Source organism: Oxyura jamaicensis, chromosome 3 (genome assembly GCF_011077185.1).
Source record: "Oxyura jamaicensis isolate SHBP4307 breed ruddy duck chromosome 3, BPBGC_Ojam_1.0, whole genome shotgun sequence".
Lineage (NCBI taxonomy): Eukaryota > Metazoa > Chordata > Aves > Anseriformes > Anatidae > Oxyura > Oxyura jamaicensis.
In genome coordinates this window covers 50489629-50514363 of record NC_048895.1, presented here as the reverse complement: position 1 = coordinate 50514363, position 24735 = coordinate 50489629, and the positions used below count along the sequence as shown (strand labels likewise).

General features: G+C 46.3%; 1 protein-coding gene across 6 annotated transcripts in view; it reads right to left on the bottom strand.

Moving 5' to 3' along the window:
• Window positions 1–24735, bottom strand: part of SASH1 (SAM and SH3 domain containing 1) — a 545811-nt gene that overhangs the window by 110231 nt on the left and 410845 nt on the right. The window contains exon 1 of one of the 6 annotated variants that reach the window (XM_035323249.1): window positions 12052–12218. The exons of the other annotated variants lie outside the window; for them this stretch is intronic. Coding sequence (XP_035179140.1) covers window positions 12052–12150 — 99 coding nt within the window. The 5' untranslated portion in view covers window positions 12151–12218. Of the gene's footprint in view, window positions 1–12051; window positions 12219–24735 lie in introns of those variants that run through there. 6 annotated transcript variants of the gene reach the window in all.

The window sequence follows — 24735 nt, the reverse complement described above, 5'->3', positions numbered from 1 at the left end:
AGATATTTTGGTTCTGAAGGAGAGGGTTAATCCAGTTCCTGTGTGAGGCACGCATAATGACAGCCGTGTTATTTATGAAGGACTAGCGTCAATACTGAGCTAGCTTAAATAGCCAGCCCGCATTTACACAGGGAGCCAGAGGCAGCAGCCAGACTGCAATGTGGTTAACTCTGCCACTGCTCTCGTTTATTTTTTGTGGGGGCCATTCTTAGCACACCTCCCTGCTTTTGGCTTAATAAGATAATACACCCAAATACAGTGAAACCAGAAAGACTGACGCTGTATTGAAGCACTTTGGTGAAGCTTCAGGTTTGGCAGGGGCACAGCACTGCCAAGGCTTATTTTTAACCACTGCAGGTAACACACAGATGAACTAAATATAAAGCTGCTCATGCAACACTTCACGGTGCTGGGCTAAGGTTTTTTATCGTCTTAACTAAGCATCATGAAGTCTCTTTGGAGAGCATTTTATTTAGGAGCAGTAATGCACAGTTATCAGGGGGCTTCCGTTCATTTAATTAAGCTGAATACAATTATACTCTAGTGGGTCTTAAAAATGCAAGAATCTATTTAAATATTATTTAGATGCGTATCTTTTAACTACCGCAGACTGCGCAGGGCTTCCTGTTTATATCCATTAGGGATATCAACCTAGCAGTAAGGACTCTCTCTCTTGTCAGTGTATAATCCTTTCTGCTCTGGGATCTGGTATTTTATTTGTTCATTTCCCTTTAGCTGTGTACGGCAAAGATGGGCTTTTTGCATTCCTGTGCACCCATATTGCTTCATCATTACCAAAGCGCTTCCTAATTAGGCTAAATAGACCTCTTATCCAAATAAAAGAAATATTTCTGCTTACCTACAGAACAAATCCTACCGAGTCTGGGTTTGAATAACTGCGTGGTTGCCACATCTCCCAGGCGTCTCAAGCATGTGTTTCTCTGAAGGGACAACATGCAGTTCACTGCTTACAGGAGCCCCCCAGCAAGGAGCATGCTACATGCTTGCTTCAAGAAAGTGCTTAAGCCCATGGCGCTGTCTACCCAGTAACGCTTCCCACTGATAACATGTACTGCTTTTATTGGAGACCGAATGCGTTACTCAACTCTTGCACATCATATTTTACCCTTCAGTTCAGAGTGCATCTCTGTGAAAAGCCCTGCGTGGTTAAGGAGATGCTAAAAATCAGAAGCTGGCAGAACCCCAGTGTCAACAAAGCGCATGAAAAGTCACGTGTCTCTACATCACCCACTAGTTTGTTCTGATCGACCCAAGGCCCTGAACCACCAGTTGAAAGACAGCAACTGTAGATAAGGACACTTGGACTTGGAGGATAAACTAGGTTCTCACTTGAACAACTTCTCTATGCAATACAATCCCAACATCAAAAGAGCATCCCCCTAACAAACCATTTGTCAGGAAAGGTGTCACGCAGAAGAAAAACATCTCACCTAATTGTAAAAGCGACTGTAAAGTGAGAAGAAAGCCTCTGTTGGATGAGTTCCCTCACAGGTTCTGCTTCTGAGATGAAAGAAGAGCCTGCAGTCTCAGGGAACACCAAGCCGTGAACCCAGCAAGTGTGGCAGGACAAGCTGTGTACCTGGGCCTGTCTGAAGCACCGCAAGAACCGCAGGGAGCTCTCCGAGCAAAAGGAAGGCATTACACTACTTGCCACAGTGCACACCATTATCAGTTCCGAACCAAAGGATGCATAGTGTATCAGCTGTCTCATGCATGAAGGATCAGGGCTTGAAGAGAAGAAGATTTTGCTGTAAGACTCTCTCAAGGCAAAAAGAGAATCACACGTGGAGACCTCCTTTCCAAGCTTTCGAGGTACAACTGTACCCATAAAGGCTGGCTGGGAATCAGTTACACATGTACAGGAAAGCGGGGCATCAGGCTGTGTCCGGCAAAACAGTAAGCCACTCTCTCATCCTCAGCCTGTTTCAGCTAGCCAGCCCTCTGCTACAAATCATCCCCCTGAAGCATCTGCTGGAAATACCTGCCTGGCGTTATCCCGTGTGACTCAGTGTTCATTAACAGCTACCCACCTATATCCTACACACGTCTTTAATCAAAAGCAAAACAAGGTGCAACCAAACAGACACGAAGGCTTACTTTGCCCTCTGATATCCCTACCCAATACCCAAAACGAGACCTGTCATTTCTGAGCCAGCCCCAAATCTCCGTTACTGGCTCCCACGTGCTCCCTGCTGGCCTGCGTGGTCCCATCAGTGCTGGGCCTCTCCCGGGCCGGCTGCACGCTGACCTTCCTCCCCCGAGCCCCGGCGCGCCCTCTGCTCCTTTCCTGACGGATGCTGCAACTCTTCCTTCCGCACGATCTTCCCAAACCCCTCTTCCTAGCAGTTGCAAGCAACGCTTCATGGCTGGGACCCGCTTTTCACTTAGAATTCTAGCCAGAGAAATACAGTTTCAGCACTGCACCTCCGTCATTTGCCATCCACCATTTTCTCTTTACGTTGGAGGGATTTGCCTAAGTGAGGTGGGAGTCTGGAGAACAAAACAACAAAAAACCACCCACATTGTTGCTTTTTTTGTTGTTTTGAACTGCTCAAAACACGATCCCCAGAGAGCAACAGCTCTGCCCAAGAAAGGCAGGATGGCCAGAGATCTAACGCACTCCCCCTCACCTTTTCCATGGCAGTTTACAACATAAATAACTATCCGCAAGCACTGTGAAGTAGTTGTAATTAGGTTTGGCAGATGGGGGAAAAAGAATTTGTAGAACCTTTTGTATTATAAGCACATTTCAGATGAGGATTAAAAACCACAATTAACTTGGCAAGGACTACTTGAAGAAAGTAGCATTCTGTCAGAGAAGAAAATCAACAGTCAGGACTTCCAACTCTTCCTTTTGTTTCAACTTTGGTAATTAGCGAACAAACCCAGTGAGACTCGTCATGGTTGAGTCTGCAACAAGGATATGCAGAAGCATCCCTCCCCATTCTCATTTCTGCATGAACTCACACACGCCATGTGGTATGAAGCAATTCTTCATCACCACGCCAATATTTTGATTAAGTCCTTGACCTTATGTTCCCAGTTAACTTCCTGAGTTTAGATAGATACCATACAAAGCTTAGGTTTTACAAACTTTACCCATCTGCACGTATATACTCACTTCCAGACACAAAACATAAACAATATGCTGCTGGATTTGTGCCGAGCAAGAAACAACATACTGACATAACATGACATACCCCAATTTCTCCTCAATTTGTTACACAACAGACCATACCGCCACAGCAGAGTGGGACGACACAGGATTAGAGTCCATTTCATGCCTCACTGCAGAGCATTCAGGTAGCAGTAATTAAAGAGGAGAGGGGAACTCTCAAAGAATGACAACCATTTCGTACTACCTACAGCTGATACAGCTGAGCTATCTCCACTGATGAAGCAAGAAGTAAAGAGACCTTACTGCAAACCTCTCCAAAGAATGAACAGGACACAACACCACAAACAAACAAACAAAAAAACACATCTTTCCATTTTTATTTGCACACTGCACAGCAAGCAATGTAGAACATTACAAGCTGAAACACTGAGAGAAATTTGGATAATTAAGAAGAGATACCAGGAATTGCCATTCTCCTCTACAACAAAAACAAGACCTTAGGGAAACTTTAGAGAAGTATGGTATGTAATAACACAGAAAAATGTCCACAGAATTTGCCATGTTGTGGAGATTCCCAAAGTGCCAGCAGGGAAACTGCCTTTACTCAGCCATTTTTCTGCAGTGGAATGAAAACAGACATAAGGAAACACATTCAGAGGGGCAAGAGAAAGCCACCTGCTATTGCAGCTGAGCTAGTGTTGCAGCCTGATAGGCATGTGTCGCCGTCAGCACTTCTCAAGAGATTACAGTGGACAGCCTACTGGTGGCACGCACTTGGTGGGGACCAAGGTCCTCTCAGATGGCAAGGCCTGATGCGCAGCGTAATTAAGAAAGACAACCCAAAGCACCTTTCTAGAAAAGAAATCTGACCAACTGCAGATATTCAACATATACAGATTTTCAACACAAAGTGTTGAAAATACCCCATCTGTATGCCAGAGAGACAGCAGAGATCAAGTACCTGTTCAGAGCCTAGCTGTTCCTTACTCTGATGAGAAGCATGACGTAAATCCAATGAAGAACTGGTCGGAAACTTGCCAGCATGGCTTAGTGCCACAGGCACCGACATCCCTGCTCCACTGCCCATCGTGCTGCTTTCCTTGGCATTCCCAGCTTGGCAGCTCACCACCAGCTTTGACTGCTTCCTTTGCTAGGTATGTCCTTATCTTACCAGGATTTCTGGTCTTGAAATACAGTATCTTTCCGAGTTGTCTGATAAAATGCTGCACAGCTTCCACTGGCAGGGAGCTGAAGCTTCCCAGCTTCTCTTGCACTCTTGCTCCTGTGAAGTTTCCCACAACAGCGGTCCTCCAAACAGCATCTCCTTTACTGCCGAGGTGATGCTGCTCCCTCATTTAATAACACAGAACCCACCTGGCAGCAGCAACACATCCCAGGTACGTCTGCATCCTAGAAAGAACTGTAGCCTCCAGCCCGCGTACACTGATACAGATTTCTACAACCCCTTGTGGAAATCTGTTGTCTCTAATTTCTATATAAAACATGACATATTCCCACAAAACATTCTACAGCACAGAGTTTTTGAAGTGCAAACACAGTCATCTTGAAGTTGGAAACCCAAAGACAGAAGTCCTGCCTGACATGCAACGTGCTGTCTGCCCCCACCCTTTTCCTGTTAGACAATGGTTATTTACAAACTCTGAGGTGGGAAAGATGACAGATAATGAAGTGGAAGTCAGAGCCTGCAAGTTGTGATGCATATTACATCTGGATACAGTCACACACATGTATAAAACAGAATTGTTATTTTCAACCTCACAAAGTATACAGTTTGGCTTAAATACAAAATTGTTGTCAGCTTTCAGAGCTACAGGGTTAAGCTAGCCAACCACTGAGAGCACCAAAACCCACAAGTAGCATCAACTGTTCAGCGTAGCCGAAGGCTAGGTTGAAGTCTATGCAGTGATAATGATAATGATATGAAATCAATCTAACAGGGACAGTAAAAATGAAAGTGCTGAGCTTCAATCTAGCAGTAGAAAATAAGTGTATTCAGTTTGCTTTCCATCCCTAGGATAGTAGTAACAATTTATGGTGTAAAAAAACCTTTTGGCTCAGTCAGAACACAGAGGAAGCTCCACCTGTGAGACTGCTAGCACAAAATCCTAAGAGGAGGGATGTGTTCAGAACTGTAACAGATACAGACACGTGGAGATAAATACAGATAGAACACGATTCCAAAGATCTCCCCAACTCTAAGTCCATAAATGCCACAGTGCCTGTATCCCTGTATCACTGTTAAAAGAGTTTATCATGACTGGTAAGATACTCCAGCAAGAAGAATTCCTCAAAAGCCTAGACCACTTTTTCATTGTATAATGCAAATACGTTTTCACCAAAGCTCCAGCTGTGGAGGTGCAATCACTTTGCACACTTGCAGCATGGTGCCACTGAGCTCTCATGACAAGTGCTCTCAAATCCATTTTTTCTCCACTGTGTTAGGCTGGGCGTGCAGGGGAGAAGAAAGCCAGCTCTGCACTGAGGAGTCAGCTTGATGCTGGAAGAACCACGGGGCTCAACTCGCCTGAACTTGCGAAGAAGCGACAAGAGTTGCTTCTCCCCTTTCTTGTTCAAAACCCACGAGCCATGCTCAGTTTCAGTGTAAATAAACTTTTGCGCCTTAGGCTAACAAAGTTTTTATGTAAACAGTGCAGAAATTAGACCCTTTATCTGTGGTGCCTTTCTGTCTTTTGTTTCATACCCACTGCACCACCCAAAGCACCTCCAGTTGCAAACAAGGAGGTTAGGAACCCAGCACCAAGGGACTGCTCAGGTACTCTTGATTCAGAACTGCAGGAAGCACGCTGATGTTTTCATTATCATCTGTTGACTCCTGTCATGACCACTGCAAAGCTTTCAAAGTATGGCTTTTATTGCTACATTAAATAGTTACCTAATCTCCTTTACACACATGCTCCCTCACACTGAGGATATACTGAAGGTAGGGAATACTGCGATATAAAATTTTAGCATGCTGTTACCCGAGTAAAATACACTGTATATCATCGTAAATACAGTGACAATAACAAAAAAGAAAAGGACATTTTTATGTTCCTGATAATTATATTACCATGCTCATAAGCTTCTATGAGTGCATCTACCCATGCACATAAGGAGGGCTTGTTTTCCATGTTAAGTTTTTTCATCTGGAGGCCTGATCACGTAAACTGATCTCAATAGCATATCCTATGCTCATACGGGGCCACGGGGAAGTAAAATCAGCAAAATCCAATGGGCCTGTAGCACAGCAGACCTGAAACAGCACTCCAACCAGATCGCACTCGGTGTGACACGGATGTTAGGAACCTGTTCTCCCATTTATTGAATTACACTTAGTAAAGAAGCCTGAAAATGTGATTTAGAAATCATTGTTGTATTATATTCTTAAGCTTGTCCACCTAATTTTCGGGTTAAGCCCTGCTTAAAACTGTTTTTCAGACAGGTTACACAATCCCTGCTCTCAATTTCACACCCTTCGTAGGAAACACGCCTCTGAAGCCAGCACGTAGCTCAGAAAGCCTTACCCTGCTGCCCGAAGAACCTACACCGCTGCGTGTGTCACTGCGCATACCTCAGTTCAAGTAGAGAGAGTCCACTATAACCTTGTGTCTCAAAGCCTGGAAGCAGATAAGAAAGCTCTGCTGCCGTAAGCACTAAAGATCCTCCACTTGACTCCAGAAGACCAAAGCGCGCCCACACCTGGCCCGCATCCCAGCTACTGGATGGCAGTGGGTGCGGCTCTTCTTGCTTCAAGATTACCCATTTGTCACGTTGTAAACTTGTGCTGAGGACTCCCCGGTCTGAATGTGTTTCAGGAAACTGTGCTGTGATTTTTTCCTGCCAGTGGGACAGTTAAGTCTCTTGAAGACAGTAATAACTAAAAGCCCTTCATGTCTCTTTATCTCACCACACAATACTTCTCTAACGGAAAACACACTTTTATAGAAGAAAGCTAATTTTTATAGATTTGCGCCTAGTAAGCCCAGTTCCTTCTCTCTGCCCATTTCCTCATGAAATACCTGGAATCCAAATTCTTGTAGAGCATCCCTGGCATTTGTACCATCACAGCCTCTGCCATCTCCTCCTCCCACAGCCAACAATGGACACTGACAAAGCTGCAGGTTCATTAGTCACGGTCCAGGTCATGCACTCACAAAGCAGAAAATTATCAGCAGCGCTTTCTGTTAAAAGAGATATTGCTCCTAATCATTTTGCTGGGTCATTAGAAAGTAATTCTCATTCATCCTGTGTTACTGAACCTACCAAAGCCTGAGCACAAAGCGTGCTCACCAACCCTTAATACCCCAATAAAGGGCGAAGTAGAAATGAAGAAAGTCTGTGCTGCTACATGAAGGAAAAGCTATAGAGGGGATCCAGCTAAAAGCAGAGACTGCGTACGACTGAGGGAGACCCCCAAAAGGCATATGCTTTTCTATCTTCCACATCCATTTTTACATTTTCCTGTTGTTTTCACTATGCCATTTTTTCATATCCACAAAAAGAAGCATCATTAATGCCAACCTGGTATGCCGTTGCTCTTAACATTGACAGAACAAGCTTAGCTGATGGACTTTCAAAATGTAAAAATTATGAGGAAAAAAAAGAGTATTTCAAAACAGTAATAATGGAGCCAGTGTTCACAGCAAACCAACAACACGCTAGGAAAGAGAATTTATCTCAAGGTTCCAAATTACCTTTAAGTTAAAGTTACTCTGTATTAAACAGCAGCTCTCAGCAGACAAAGAGGAGATGTAAAAACCTTCCCTACCTCTGTGTCTGTAATTCAAAGGCCAGGGAAACCCTGAGTTTGCCTTCAAGAAAGAACGCAGAGCGCACCAGATCCATAAACTCTTATCAGTCCTGTGTAGGGTCTCGTGGAGACATCTGTGTTATGTGACCTGGCATGTGAGAAAAAGCCTGGACCAAAGGTTATCTCTGTGAGTTGTCTTTCTTCATAACAGGATTAGTGTGGCTAGGTGTAATGTTTTGTGGAGACAAGAGGGAAAGGAAATGCAACAGGTTACGTCTGAAGAATAAAGCAGGACACCTAAACTGAAAGTCAATCTCCATTTGGATCCCTTTATCTGAAGGGATACCACTCTGCGGTTTTGTAAACCAGAAGAAATGAAAGGTACCAGTTTAGAGAGCAGAGGTTAAGCCTACTGGATTTATCCTTACTCTTGCAACTGGGACACGCTTTAAAAACTGACTCCGAAGTATCAGAAAGCCTTTGAATTGGAATGTCTCCAAGTGCTTCCTGAGCCACTGAAGCAGCACCATGGCCATTCTACAGAAACCAGAGAAGTCGGGTATACCCCACCTCCAAACGCACGCCCTACAGGAGCCAGGACCTGTTGCCTGCCCACACTTTTCGGTACAGCAGCGCCAAGTGCCTATGGCTGAAGCCGAAGCGGCCTCTGGGTACCAAGCAGACATCAAAGAAGCAGAGGCACTTGAATGAGGTGCTGGGAGGGTGACGGAGGGACGAGATTTCTGCTGCAGGTCATGGCAAACTACTGGCGGCTTCAGGAAGAGCAGTCCTGGGAGGAACCTGCAGCTGGCACGAGCTGCCACAATGCCTCTGGCTGCTGCTATCAGCCGGGATCTGCTTCCCCCATCTCCACATTGCCTGGCTTCCTACCAAACTCCTCTCCCCAAAGTATGCTAGCCAGTACGCAATTACACTTTATCACTGGGGTATTATCAGCTGGCGTCTTTCTTTCGGTTTGTTTCTTTATTACTTTGATAAGAAATCCAAATAGCCACTGAAACACAGAGAGAAAGCTAGATTATGTATATGTAAATATTACAGCTCCCCGGACAAGCGCAGGGGAGCCTTATTGTCCTCAGAGCAGATACTGTGTTCTTCAGCTAACAGCCGGGAAGGCTGCTGGGAAGCACTGTTAGGAAGACAGCAGGGAAGCACTGGTTGTCTCTTGGCTTGGTAACTGCAAAATATTATGGAAAGATAAAGTTATCTTCTCCAGTTCTTATAATGGATTCCATAGTTGGAAATCTGAAACCAACTACCGCTTTGAAATTAAATACCAGGAAGACTTCTACGTCACTGTGTCTCTTGCAAGTTCCTCTGTAACTTTAGGTTGTCCCATGAAGAGAAAAGCTCCTCACATGAAAAAGTCTTCTTCAGCGAAATCCCTGTTCCATCAAAACTGACCAGAGTTTTGCTAGTGATTTCATTAATGTCAGAGTTTCACCCAGATACCTGCTCCAGCAATGGAGTGAAAAACAACACATTGGCATAAAAGGCACCACAGGGTCTTCTACATACAAAGGTCAACAGGCCAGGTTTTGAAAGGCCAGCTTTAAAATAATAAAGTTATTGATTTTCACTTCATACTGCCACGTGTTTTCAGAACCACACAGAAGCCTCCAGACTCCACCAGTGGAGAGTTTGCTGTTACCACATAAATACCTGATTCCATGCACCTCAAAAAAAAAAAATCCTTTTCATGGTGCTGAATTTCAGGGATGCAGAGAATTCCTACGTTGTTGCTCACAATCCACATACTACAGTCTCAAAACCTTACTATACTTCAACCAGCCACTGCTGCTCTGAGACGCTGCAAATTGCAATTAACCAGTACCTTCCGTCGCCAGTTGCTACAGACTAAGCAAGAGCTTTTAAGTCCAATTATGTTATCTAGTAAGCTCCATTAACAGTACAAATAGCTTTGAGGCGCTTATACCACAGCTGCAACTATGGCATATTTCATTAGAATAAGCACAAAAGGGAAAAGTTGCATTTACTTCGGCAAAATCCCAGTACAGCTGCAAATACACTCAATGTTTGTCAAGTATAGGGAGAGTTATTAAGCGACTTCAAAGTCCATAAAATATGCTGCTTACCAGCAGCACTTGACAAGTATTTGCTTCCCCTCCGGACCTGGGATCTGCCATCACAGGTTCCTGCTAATAAGGTCCTATGTGAAGGTATCTAAATGAAATGCACACAAACAACAAAATACACGCATCCGCCTGAGCGAGGGGGCTCAGCTTGCGCTTCAAGTAACTGCCGTGCACGGCATCGCCTCCCAAACCTGCGCCCAGAGGAGGTCCCACTGCACTCAGCTCATTTACCTGGGCACGTGCCTGGCTCCAGTGGGCTTCCAGCAAGGGCACTGGGATGAAGAGGACACCTTTCCTCCTCCCCATCACAGCAGCTCCTCAGCTGGAGGAAGGCAGACCCAGGCATTTCACCACCTTTATGAAGAACACCTCTTGCATCACAAGGACAGTGACGCTGTCACCATGCCAACCTACTGCCATAGAACCACAACAATTTCTTGGTTTACGGAGCTGTTCCCAGTAAGCCACTCCCGTGTCTACGGCTATGCTCCCTAAATATTTCAGATTATGAATTATTGTAAATCCCCAGAATTTAAAACACATCTTCTCACTTAACAGGGCACAAGAGTGGCCCTGCAGGTGACCATCACAGCCTCATGGACCACGGCCAACAGTCTACAGACACCCCCTCATGAGTGGAAACCACTTATCTAGTTCACTGCTTGCCTTTTGCAGCAAAGGTTTGAAAGGAATGGATTTCAACATACCAAAAAGCTGAGCAGTGAAAGAGGCACCAGGGTTACCTTTTCCTTGCTTTCAGGAAGACAGCACTAAGTAAGTTTACACTCAGCTCACACAACGATGCGTTTTGTAGCAGCAAAGCCTAGAAACTCTGAAAACCTGAAATCTGAAGAACACTGATAACTCGCATTGAGAAGAGCTTCTGTCTTCCCTCAGATAAGTTATTATTATTTGAGACCCAGAACAAGGGTGGCTTTTCATATCTGCAATTGTGGCGTAATACAAAACACTGCAGTGAGAAAAGATAGCAGCGCTGGGAGCACCCACAGCAACTTTACAGTCACAGGATGATTCCTCCCTGCAAAGCTGGCTAACTCTAAGACAAATGACTTTCACTTAGTTTGACTAGGAGAAAAACAACAAATAAATAGCTCTGTCTTTCCAAGAAGGAAAATAGGTTGTACAGCCAGAAGAAACCCATTAGTTGTGTGAGAATCAGATCTTTTTCTGCACCAAACCTCAGCATGTTACGCTGTTGGTTTGGCCTCTTCCAACACTCCTTTCCAGGCATCCAACAGCCCTTTGCTTTTACTAAATGCAGTACTGAAACCTGCCAGAAAAAGAGAGAAAGGGACTGTTCACAAAGTTCCGACTGCCCGCTCCCCGCGGACTGGCAGCACCAACCCTGCCTGCACGCTTGGACTGAAATCATCATCGCCGGGCGAACAGCGAGCTTCTGCGAGGGAAAGGAGTGAGGCAGGCTTTGTTTGTTTGCTTAATAAGTAAATAAATAAATCTCATTTAGAATACGAGCAGCAAAGCCTACAGGGAAAGGAAAAGAAAAAAAAACTGCAAAAACTGCAGCACCAAGGACTAAGTAAGCTCTCTGCGAAGTTCAGGACGGCTTCGGATCACACCCCGCAGCACCTTCCCGTAAGGGATTTCTCCCCGTCCTCTTCCCTGCCTGTTGCTCAGACCTCCGGAGCACGGAGCTGAGAGCCGCACCGAGCCTACACGCTCACGCTGGAAGCGCGCAGGCAGCGCTCCGTGCCGATTGCCACACTCCGGTGCGGCTGGAGGGCTGCCAGCTGCCGCACACGTACGCGGGGATATCGGGGGGCTTTGCCTTCACCCCCCCGCCCCCCGGCAGCAGCTGCCCGCCGCCGCCGCCCCCCTCCCGCCCCAGCACCCCCCGTCCCCGGTGCCGGGGGGGCGCCGCCGCCGCACAATGGCCCCATTGACGGCCCCAGCGCCGCCGTCCCACGCGGGTTTTGGGGAGGGGGCGGCCGGGGGGAGGCACGGAGAGGGGCTCCGCGGCACCCCCTGGCAGGTGCGGCACTCACCAGGATGCCCATCACGTCTGCCCACAGCTGCGCGAACGCCTCCGAGGTGCCGCTCTCCGCCGGGCCGCCCTCCCGGTCCCGCTCCCGGTCCCCCTCCATGCCCGGCCTCCGGCCTCCAGCCTCAGGCCGCCGCCGCTCAGCGCCGTCTCCCCGCCAGCCCCGTGCCGGTGCCGCCCCGCCCCGCCATGCCGCCGCCCCGCAAACTTTCCGCTTGGCGCCGGGGCCGCCGGCCGTGCCCCCCCCCCTCCCCTCCGCCACGGCCCGGCCCCTCCCCGCCTCCGCCGCGCCCCCGCCCGCCGCGCATGGCCGCTGAGGGGCGGCCGGGCCCGGGGCATGGCGGGCGGCGGGGCCCGGCACCACCTGCGTGTGGGGAGCGAGGGCGCTGGCTCAGCCGGCCCTTGGGTTGTGGAAGGTGTGGGAGTTTGGCGGCTGGAAGTGCCTCGTTTTCCCCAGGGGAGGAGATCTGACACTAGTCGCCTCGGAGGAGGCACCGCTCTCTTCGTCGAGTGGTTGAGGGAGCATTGCCTCCACATGTGCCTCCTGCTTCACAGCAGTGCCCCCTCGTATTGTAATATAATTAAATAATCCCTCACTACAGGCAGCACTAGGATGCTCCTGCCTCTCAGCCACCAGCCCCGTGCCAGCATGCAAGCACGCCTGTTGAGTAACAGCTCCGTGAGCAAGCAGCAGGCCACAGTGTGCTCGTGGCGGTGTGCCTCGCTCCGCTCCCAGGTTGTTGTCTCAAAACAACTCAAAAAGCTCCCCCTTCGAGCTGGTATTCACTGGAAGCACCTGTCTGCAGAGGGAAGGGTGATAAAGCGATGAATTTAAAGGGTATGCAGCTGTCAGGCTAGCCAAGCACTTTAAGTGCTCACATCTAGAGGGGTTTGTGGCACCTCCAGTGTCCCGCCAGCTCTCAGTGCTCCCAGGCCAGGCACCAGGTGCCCTGCACAGGGCTCTCCCTCTCCCTCTGCAGCAGCACAACAGATGACACCATTTGTTGGTGGGACTGAAATAGCTTCTGGAGAAGGCACGAAGCAGCAGTGGGGCGCCTACGTGCTCCTTGCCTTCTCTTCACCGTCCCAGTCACGCTCCTTTTCTGCTCTCAAAGCTACGATCGCCTACCTTACTTTGTAGGCCAGCTTGCTCACACCAGAGAGAAAAAGCTGTCGAAACGCTCCCTTTCCCAGCCACTGCAACACAAAGCAAGGAAGGAGACTTTTCTAAGCACTGCATTACAGCCGCTGTTGCTGGAGCAGAGAATGGTGCTTGCGGGACAGAGAAGAGGAGGTGCTGGAGAGAGAAACACTGAAAGAGAATTATACCAAGAGAAAGTGAGAAATAAACCATTGATGCAGCAGGATTGTGCACATTAGGATGTAGGACATAAAGTGTGTAATTTGTCATATTACTGACTAGTAATGAGAAATAATGAAAGGCCTGAAACAGATGCAAAATCTCTGCTAATCAACCTGCACGTGCCTATACGCCTATGAAGCACGAGGATAAGGAGCGCAGCACAGTCTCTCTGTACTCTGAGTTGGCTTGCATAACCCAAAACTGGTTTAATTAGGGTAATTTACTTAGCGACCCTCTGAAATCTGCGTTGAACCACTTGCTGTAGTAGTGCCAAACTACGTGCAAAATATCCGAGCAAGGCACACTTTTCACCTCAAGATTTAAATAACCTGGGCTCCTCTTGTGTATACTGTTCCGTCTTATACCATCTTGTATTTTGGAAGCATATTATAAAAGAAAAAAAAAAAAAAAAGCTGCAGCACAAGAAACCTCCTTGCCGTGACTAACGCAGCAGTAGATTAAGATCAAATAGGTGCAGTGGGCAGCGCTCCCACTGCCTGGCTCCTCCCTGCTGATGGAGGTCATTGCTCCGTGCAAGGGTGACTCAACAACTTGCAGAAGCCAGTCCTGAACATCTGCACCCTCAGCCGCAGGTAACAGGAACTGGGTTACGAACTGCGGTGGTCCGAGAGCTGCTTCCTGAGCCATTAGGTCACCCCTCTGTGGCGGCAGCGACTTTCATCAGAGGAGCATGACGCATGGCTGTGGCAGCCTTCCCCTCAGCCAGTTGACTTTAATTTATCCGAGAGCCAGAGCCTTTGATTTTTGGAAGGGGACACATGGGGAAAAAAAGAAAGGCCAACTCCAAGAGCAGTTGTTTAAGAAACAAAGTGACTTGAGCAAATTCCAACAAATCCATGGCAGGTTACAGTACTTACATCTCCCATGGTCTTGCAATTACAGCCCCTACTGCAATTCATCTTCAGACATTCATTCACAATATGCCATTTTCCCAGAGATTTGGTGACTATGACAAGCTAAGGCATTACTTCCCCCTTCTCCTTCCCTCAGACAGCCCACCCATACCACGATTTCTCTACTTCAGTGATGCCACCGTCCTGTAGTAACAAGCCCCAGTGGCATTTTACAAAACAAAACAAAAAAAAAAAAAAAAAAAAAAAACAAAAAAAAACACACAACCAAACTAAAAAGCACTGCTGCATCAAGAGTACGGGATTTTTCACCCACCAGATCTTGCAAAGGGTATTGAAGCCCAGCCCTGGCTGCAGCCCAGCCTTTCAGGCTTCAGGATTTGGGTTGTGTTACAACTGCTATCAATTCCAAATTTACTTCAGTCTAGTGAGTTGGAATACAGTTTTCATTTCCATCTTTACCTGTAGTTGTCTAGATAATAACACAAGCATCCACAAAGCACCATGTTTAAGAATTATGTTGCATTGCATCTGTGTAAGCTACCAGGCAGAAATAAACCCTAGTCTGAGGTTCTGGGACCCTAGTCTGAGGTTCGGGCCAGGTGCTTACCACCTGGGAGTGGTGGGAAAGCAAAGCAGTGTCTGTACCGCCACAGGGCAGCGATGCTGAGGCAGCTCCCTGGTTCATCGGATGTGCAGTGCGTGTGCTCGTGGTTGCACCGACACGCACCCCAGTGCGCAGGAGGCCCTCCCTCTGCACCCATGGTGATGAAGCTCCCTGGGGGAGAATCCCTCCTGGGATCTTCTGCCACGAAGCTCTACACAGAAGATAGAAATGGTCGGTACGGGGACTGCCTTCGCCCGGCTCTGGTGGAGGCCCTGTGCATGTGAGTGTGCCCTACTGGCACACCACCAGCTGCACGTGGGCATGCAGTTCTTAAGTTTCCCACATCTACGTGCCAGACAGGATTAGCCAACTTGGAGAGCGCTCCCCTGTGTTCAAGGTAGATGGGCTTTCTGCTGGAGGGCTAATTGGAGCAGGAGCCCAGCGCCAAGTTAAGGTGGCTGTGGGGAAGCTTGTCTTTCTCCCTTCTTTACTGAGGGCTTAGGCAGCTGGCCTTCACCAGGTCACACTGTCTCTGTAATCACTTCTTCACAAGCACAAGCCTCAAACACAAACCTCCGAGTCATTAAGAGGAAAGATCAGAATCTCCCTCTCCACAGTGTCACACAAAAATGACACCATGGTTTCAACAAAGCATTTAATATTCAAAAAAATATGCATCAAAATAAACTGGGAGAGATAACAAGTATCATCCGAACTGGATGCTCACAACTGCTTGCAACTGTGGAAGAGACTTCTAATCCAGGAAATCTATACAACAAACAACCCTGAGGACTTCAATATCACTTGTAAACTACCTGCAAGAGGATGTAAGGAAAGACCAGAGTGCCTTGGAAGTGGATTGTGCCCCACAGCATAATGGACACCAGACTTCATGGGATCCTGAAAGATGACCCCAGGGAAGTGACTTCATGCTCAGAGGCCTGGCAATTAACCCCGTGTGCACAAACGAAACACAGGCGGTTTCTCAACACCACCACCACCACCCTGCCCAGTATATCAGGTCTACATTGGAACATCAAAGCTTCGGAGAACTAAATAAACAAGCCCTTTTATGCACAGAGCAAAGGTGCAGGGGGAGGGAGAAGTAAAATTCCATCTAGTCCCTACAGAACTAGCCCTAGAACTGTCTTAACACCAGCTAATTACAATGCAACGCTCTATTAGCAGTGATTTTATCGCCTTTCAGCTCTCTCCCTCTTCTCCCTTGGCGGGGAGAAATTGGAGCATGCAGAGTTTCACATCACAGCCTTTAATTTACACAGCAACCCTTACCAGCTGCACGCTCCATCCCATGTGCTTACCAGGATCCGTACTGAAATTTATCTTGTTGTCCTCATTATTTTTTTTTTTTTGAGAGTCCTTCTAAAGTGTCATTTGTTTATTTTAATTTAACCTGTTACTTTATTTTTAAAGTATTTTCCTTAAGAATCATATAAATATGGTTATTATTCCTGGCAGTGGGGTGCTCTGTGCATCTCCCATCACCCAAAGGAGCCAGCAGCTGCTCTCTGGCAGAAAGTAGACGTGCTGGCAGCCCTTCCAGAAAGCCTCTGCCATGGGGCAGGATGGATGCTACATACCCAAACCATCAGCAAGCAGGCCACTACTCCGTGTCAGATGCTCTTGGTAAGTACAGATGTAAATTGCAAGAGACAGATCTACCACGCGCATTTCCACATCAGACTGCTATGCACTCATGAAGTGATCAAGTTTCAGCATCCTCTGCCAGTCAGATAGCTGCAGAAAGTGTTCCTAATTTTAAAAGCAGTGCAAACAATACTTATCCAGTGGCTTTAAAATAGACCGTATTTAGACTAGATACTCTTTGCTGTAGTCAGAAATCATTATTTATTCCTTTAGAGGCTTGGCTGTCAGCTCCTGCTGCTGTTGGCAGCGGGCTGAGTACAGAGCGTCGTGTCGTGGAGCTACAGCAGCAGGGCCCAGCACGAACCAGATGGAGTTAAGGCTGTATAATTCTATCAGTAGAAAGCAGTTACAAACAATAAATTGCTTTATTCCAGTAACAGTCTGAGCTCTCCGCATTACACCACACCCGTCATTCCCCTATAGGCACATGTGAGACACATGCCCAGGGAAGTCATTCCAGCGGTCCTAACACCAAGGGCTGGCACCACGCTCTGCAGACATGCAAATATTGCTTGGTTTGGCAGACTATAGTGAAAATACGGTGGCTGTGACTCTGCATGACCAATCATATGAGGAAAAGAAACCGATGCCTAGCACTCAGTGAGAATTAAAGCCCCTCTGGAACAATACCTTCTGAGATGCAAGGAGAAGGGGAAGGTTCACATCCTCTCCTCCTGCATGCAGCTGTGCTCCACAAAGGCCCCTGACACCCCGTCTGACCTCTTCGGGCTGCATGGAGCACACCACTGTGTCCCTTAGCCCCAGGCATGGCACTCACCTCTCCGGCAAGGGGCACACGCGTGTCCCAGGGACACCACGGCCATGCTCCCACATGGGCACACGGCTCGATGCTCCACAGCCACCCACAGATCAGTGCTCCATCCACCTCCCACCACGTCAGGCACTGTCTGATCAATTCCCAAAAGACATTCTTGCTTCTTTGTATTATTTACTTCTGTCTTCTCCACCCAAAATCAACATCCCCCCTTCTGCACAGGGGGGATGCCTCTGCTACTTTGTTTGGAAATTATTCACTGTCAACAGTTAAACAGCATTCGTTTTCTATTAGTATTTTTGCAGCAGTTTTTACAAAATGCTTTACAAGCCTTAATTAACTTTTCAGACAGGAGTTCAGCACCCTTTGGGATGTCTGGGGGTAGTTTCTAGTTCACAGGAACTTGCTCAATTTCTTGTAGTCTTTTCATAAGCATCTGCTACAAAAGATGCATACAAATTCTTATTATTTATTTATTTATTGTGAGAGACTTACAAAATCCACAGAGACAAAACGATTTAGCTCTGTATCCTTTGGCTGCTCTTATCCCAAACAATTTTAGAACTAGGGAAATGAAAGGAGAAGAGAAAAAGCAAGCCTCAGAAGTGGGAGTAAGTCCTAGGCCTCTCATTTTTTTATTTTTATTTTTCCAAATGCAGTGTCCTTTGACTCCTTTGTTGAAGCTCTTAGTAAGAAAAGTAGCCTGATGATCTCATCCTAAAGCACATGATAAAACCAGCCAAGAATAAGGTACAACACAGTGGCATGTGATAGCTCTGTATTTCAGAGATGCTCAACACTGACACGAGCATCACACACCAAGTCAGCCGTGGCAGGGTGGGAGGAGCATGCAGAGGGGCAGCCAGCCTCATGCAGTGACCCGCTCCTCACAGCCAGCCCCGATTATTAAGATGAGAATAGATACACCTCAAAGATATTTTCCCTTTCAAAGGGAGATGCATTAAATGTCTTTCCTAAGAGTAATACTTCCTGAAAAACAGAGCCCAAGAACTCCTGTTAAATGTATTGTTGCAAAAGTACTTAATTATGAAGTGCAAATACAGACCTGGAAAAAAAGAAGTTATCTGCTTCTTATCAAGGAATAGATAAAAATTTACAGAGCTGCCCTCGGCAAACTGTTACACTAAAGCCCATGTGGCACAAACACACGGATGGCAGAGACTTGCAAGAAACCAGAAGATAAAAGGCTGTTTGGGTTTCCTTCCAGACCAGAGCACTGCCACCCACAAGCTCCCTAGCGCACACCTCTCCCACACTCCACTGAGCATGCCTTCTCCAATTTACCAATTAAATATTGTCCCCAAACCCAACAAAACAGAAATGATTTCTTCAACTGCTTCTTTGGAGGTTACCACACCGCCCCTCTGAGCGAGCAGCAACCCGACCCTACCAGAAGCCTGACTTTTGCTCCTGCGAGGACCCAGTCCTGAGCTCAGACTCGGCACTTTTTAAGCCTATCTCCCAGGTCACGTGGATATTTTATTAGCAAAGGAGTAGGTGGACCTACTTAATATGAAAACAAACCAACAAAGTAAAAACAAAACCAAACAGCTCCTGCCTGATGACCTCAGCTAGCTACAGATGAGGGTAATAGACCAGTAAACAGATGGGGTTATTTGATGCTTGCTCACAAGTAACGTCAGCCTGGAGCCAATTCTCCCTACTCTTACCACTGAGCAGAACACGCTCGCTTCAACCTCTTCTTTCAAAGTCACTTTCTGCTACTAGGACAACTCCTCCTCCATTGCCAGAGCCTCTCCTCTCACCTCCATCCCTGGAAACGGCTCGGCGTTACCAGTCTCCGACACATGCAAAGCACCTCCTGCCCTCGTCTTCTCTCACTTTCAAAACAGCTGGCCCACCCGTCCTGCTAAACACCTCCTGCCCGTGCCCCGACCTACCAGGTCAGACCAAAACACGGGCATCCTCCCCGTCTCAGAGCTGCGCCCTTGGGCTGGCTGACCTGCACGCCACCCGTTGAGCCCAGACACCTAAATTAAGAGGTAATTTATGGAAAAGCAAACAGCAGCTGGCTAGCAAGCAGCAGGCAAGCGGTTGTAGTACACGTGGTGCCGCAATTCCTGTTGTAATAACAAGCGTTCAAAACCTCACAGATGGCAGGAGCCTGAAATTTACACTTTCATTTAAATGTAATGGAATATTTAAAGTAATACTTTTGGAGTTCTTTAGCTTCAATTGTCTGAATCATCAGGGTGCACTTAGGTCACGCTCTTATCCTTTTATTGGAAAATATTTACATTTCCATCGTAAAAAAACAGCAACAAATTGAGGTTTATACCTCTCTTGGCTCTAGGTGGTAGGATGTTAAATAAATCATCAGGCTGGTGACGAAATCAGGAGCATTCACAGGACTGTGACAATGCAGTCAAGATGATAAGTATTTGTTTCAGCTGTGGCTGTAAACACGGACATGAGCCTGATTCACAGAGCCTGTGCTCTGCTGGAGGAGCCTTTTTCTTCACTGCCTTGCAAGCTGTACAATCATTCAGGAGCTTCTCTCTCAAATCGGTTTCAAACTGCCATGGAAAAATATACCAAAACCCACTCTGTGCTCACTCACAAGAGTTAACGAGGAAGTGGAGAATCATATCCAACCCGTACGTTTTATTTTCCCTGTATTGTTAATGACACACCTAGTGTTTCACCCCATAAAATTTAATTAACAGAGGAAAGAGAGAAACATCTCTCCACACGCAGGCACACCTGAGGATCTGGAAACCGTGCATTTTACACCTATAAATTCACGGAAGGGGCACAGGATGCTTATTGTGTAGCACACCGAGGTGGAGAAGAGGAGGGAGAGTAATTCCACAGAGCAGCTGCTTCCAGTTAGGGCAACCCAGCTGGAAGGCAGAGGTGCCTGTCAAACTAATTAAAGTGAGGAGAAGCCGTCCATCTGAAACTGCAGCTTTTAAGCACTGGCCAACCCACTTCCAAGATGTAATAAATAAAAGAAGAAAAGTAAGTGAGAGAGACAAGTAGGAACACGCTTAGGTATTGCTGAAAACATACCTCCGAGCTATTCTCTCAATAAATATTTTGGGAAGTTTGTGAACAGAAGGATTATTGTTACTGTGGTGCTGTGAGTGGGAGGAATTTACCCTCTACAACTCAACCAAGTGCATCGATGATGATACAACGGCCCTTGAGGGCAATGAGCTAACGATGCTGGCTCCGTGTTGAAGTTTTACAAGGAAGTCATTTTGTTTAAGTACATGTAGAGGAGGCTGGTATTGCTAGTTCTCAGAAAAATGAATCTTCATTTGCAAGGGTTTAATAATTAGGTGATTCTGGTTGAGGATGGCCAAAGACATTTCTGCAGTTCAGTGCGTATCCTGTGGGCAACACATGCCTAGCAAAAAGTAATCGCAATTTGGCTTTTTAGAAGTGACCGACGCACTTAATCCCAGAATTGCATCACCCATTCCTTTTGACTTCTGGGGGAAGATGTGATTTATGAAAACAAACAACCATTGCTTGGCTGGATAAAGGTTAAAGGGACTGGAAAGGATGCGGTGATTATCTGAAAGTATGAAGGGTGTGTAAACTCCAAGGGGAAATTGTATTGCAGAAGAAAGCTCATGAGGGTGTAACTCGGGGCAGTGAGATAAATGTATGTGTTTTTAAGCTCTGAAACATTGGCTCCCAAAACGATGACATTATTTGTGTAAAAAGGAGATCTGGTCATTTCAGAAGTCATCCCTATTTGTCACTGAGAACAAAAATATGTAAAAGTAGACTAAAAGGAATGAAAGAAATTTGCTGCATTAGTGAAGGGAGTATGAGAAACAGCAGCACTAACTCTCTATCTTGGTGGCAAGCCAGGTGACCTTCTGGAGTCACAGTATATTATCTGCCATCTCCACCACCAGGAAGGCAGCAGCAGGGGTGGTGAGCCCACAAGGCTCTGGGCTACAAACAATCCGTGACTTAATTTCACATGGCTTGGAGCTACGTACATTATTTTGGGTGGTTTTCATTTGAAGGCGCATGCTAACTGGGCGATTGCCTAAGAAGTCTGAAAAGCCTGTGTGGCCCTTAAGTTTCCACTTAAGTCTGCTTAGAATTTCTCAGCTGATCTTAATTACATATGTGCCATTTAGGGAATATGTAAAAATGTGGTAAGATACCAGCAAGGTATTGGGCCTCATTTAGATGATTTTCATTACTCACTAGCTGCCTTTTTTTTTTTTTTTACATATGTATATAAAAATTTTAAACTCTTGGAGATAAAAATCTTTCTTATATTCATTGTTTATAATTATTTATTTATTTTGATATGCAAACTGCATGAGCAGACATTGTTAAGAAAAGACTGCATTTTGACTCGTCGAAGAGGCAGATTCCTTGCCTCCTAAAAGCATTTTCCAAATGTTGCAATTCCTTTTTATCTTCTAGCATTTTCCAGATAACATTACAGTAACAGACATGGACTTCCCATGTTAGAAAGAAAATATAATTGTTCTCCTGGGTAGTTACTTCAAACAGCTTTCCGTGCATCAAACGTGACTTAAGCTTATGCCTTCTGTTGCCTGTACATGCCCAGCTATTATTCACGTTTGTCCTCAGCCAGAAAGGAATGCAACCAAGAGATCAGGACCCACTTATTCGCAGCACCCCCAAACACACACAATAGCATCCTGATCTCTAACACGTTCAAATGCATCCCGGGATTTTGGCAGGGGAAAAGAAGCCGTTTTAAAATATTTCAGCACTGTTTCCAAAAAAACACGTATGTGTTGGTAACAACGGTAGGACAGCCGAATTGTTGTTACGTGGATGTATGAGCAATGACTGTAACAGGCTCCACATGTGACAGACAATTCGTGTCGGTGTCAAAGAGCTAAACAGTATTAGAGGCTGCTTAGTGTGCTTGGTGGTTGCAAATAAGCTTAGCCTGATCACATTTACCCACTGATCCCCTGGCTTGGCTTTAAGACACAACGATCTTGGCAGTAGTATTGGCTGCTGCCTCCATCCCGGGTTCTCACTCCCGCACTGCAGTAATTACAAGGGAGAACCAGTAAAGAGGAGAGTTCGGGAAGGCTGAGGGAGGGCGAGCACAGGACTGGAAAGATGCATCAAGTTACATAATGCTTTTTTTTTCCACCCTATTATCTTGTACAAGTTTAAAACAGCCAAATGGATTTGTCAGGAATTAATTGTGTCAAATCAATCTTATTTCCTTCCTTGGAGGATAATTGGTACTGGATGAGAAGTAGCAGTAGATGGAATACAGATTGAATTTAATAAGGTTTCTACCTTATTCAACCTGGTCAGCTGATACCATTATAAAGTGGTACACAACTGGCTGAAAAAAACACTTTCAGAGATTAGTTTTCCGTGGTTGGCGGCCAAAGTGAAAGAATATATTGAGTGGGGATCTGTTCTTCAATATTTTAATTAATGGCTTGGCTGGTATGATTGAGAACTTGCTTGCTAAATTTACAGATGACAGAAAGCTCAAAGAGCTTGAAAATAACCACTGAACGTGAATCCAACATTTCATCTTGCTGCAGAGCAGCAAGGTTCAGAGCAGGGCGTACCAACGCAGCCAGCAGGATGCACGACTGCGTGCCTGACCTGGAGCGATCCCAGCTCTGCTCACCAAGCATGAGCCCCAGCTGCGTGAGCCCAGGTCATGCTTTCACCTGGCATGCACAAGACATCAAAATATGACGTGGACAGACTAATGGGAGAAAATGGAACGGGCAGCCCCATGAACGAGAGGTTTACGAGAGGAGATTGGAAGGACTGGGTGCTTCAGCCTAGACAAAAGAAGATTGCCAGAGAGTGGGATAGTCATTTTCAAAAACAGAAAAGTTCCCTCCACCGAGAAGGAGAATAAACTTCTCTATCTGCTGGGGTTAGGGCAAGAACGAACAGGTTTAATTGCGGCAGGGGTGATGTCAGGTTAAACGCTGGAAAAAGCCATCTAACTGCAAGGTTCATACAAGTAGTGGAATTGATTGCCTGGGGTCAGTGTGGAGCCTTCATCACTGTCTAACCTGTTCTTGAGAGCCTCCCAACAATCATTTTGGTACAACCAAATCTGCTCTGGGGCTTGGAGTGGGCTCAAGAACTTCCCAAGATTCCTTCCAGTCTTTTTATTTTCTTAATACTTTCTTGTGTTTGTTTTAATTCTTTGAAACCAGACTGTGAAAGCCCCGTGTACAGCAGCCAGCATTTATTCAAAAGAATATCTGAAAGCCATTCATGCCAAAAGGCCAACATACAATGCTGCAATTTATGTATTTTGCTGAATTAGAGCCTCGAGGTATCAAAGATACCACAAAGGGCACTGAAATGCTTTGTATACTAGTGCCACAGGAACGAATATTGATGCCTGGAGAACTGGAAATGCTGTGATTTTGATAGCGACCTGAAGATCTGTCCCAGACTTTGCTACCACCTGGCCTGCTTTTAGTATTGCCATTTGCACAAGACGTTTGAATGGCCGTGGCAGCGTGTAACTGATATGATCGGGGATGACAGTTGCCAGAGGGACAGGCTGCTGCACCAGGGAGCCAAGAATCCCAAACTCAATACGCTTCATAAGAATAATCCTAGAAATTACAGCTGCTCGAGGGCAAGGGTTTTGTTAGTTCATGTATACTCCAACTGAAATGCATTAAATATTTGTTTGGGTACTTCTACCCCTCTTGGTCTTAGCCAATGACAACCACCATAAAATGCAGCCTAGCTGCCTTTCCAAAAGTAAAATCAACACCTGGTTTCTTTACAGAAACGATTTCTGGGGAAGCATAGCTGCCTGTTGGGACGGAAATGCTAGAAACACATTGCAAATGTGGCTTTCCTGTGTAAACAAGGCATGCAAAGGAGCGTACAACCTTTAGCAGAAGTTGCACTCAAAACAGTTATTCTGCTTTCTTCACATGAGACTTGAGCATGTGCAGCACTTGAACGTGTTGTTGGTGTGCTGAGATTTGCAGAAATGGTTAGGACAGCTACCTTCTTCTCTGACACCTCCACAGGCACCAGGCTTTTGGCAATGAGACCCCCACCGAGTTTGGAATCTTCAAATTGGACATTCGTAAAGTCACTCCCCTGGGAGCTGTGGAGAGGGAAGAGCCAAGGGCAGACAGACGTGTGCATTCGCACAGCCCCAGAGACTACCAGGTGGTCACGTGTTCTGCACATATTCAACTCATATGTCATTATGGAATTGCATATAGAAACAAGACTGCTATTTATATAAGAATATATGCATACAATAACATCTCGGACTGCGTGTATACATAATACAATGTATGGAAGCCAAGCCAGCAGCAAGTGACCAACCATCCAAAACAGCAAATCCAGCAGCAAGAAATTATTTCCCTGGATTATGAATCCCCAGA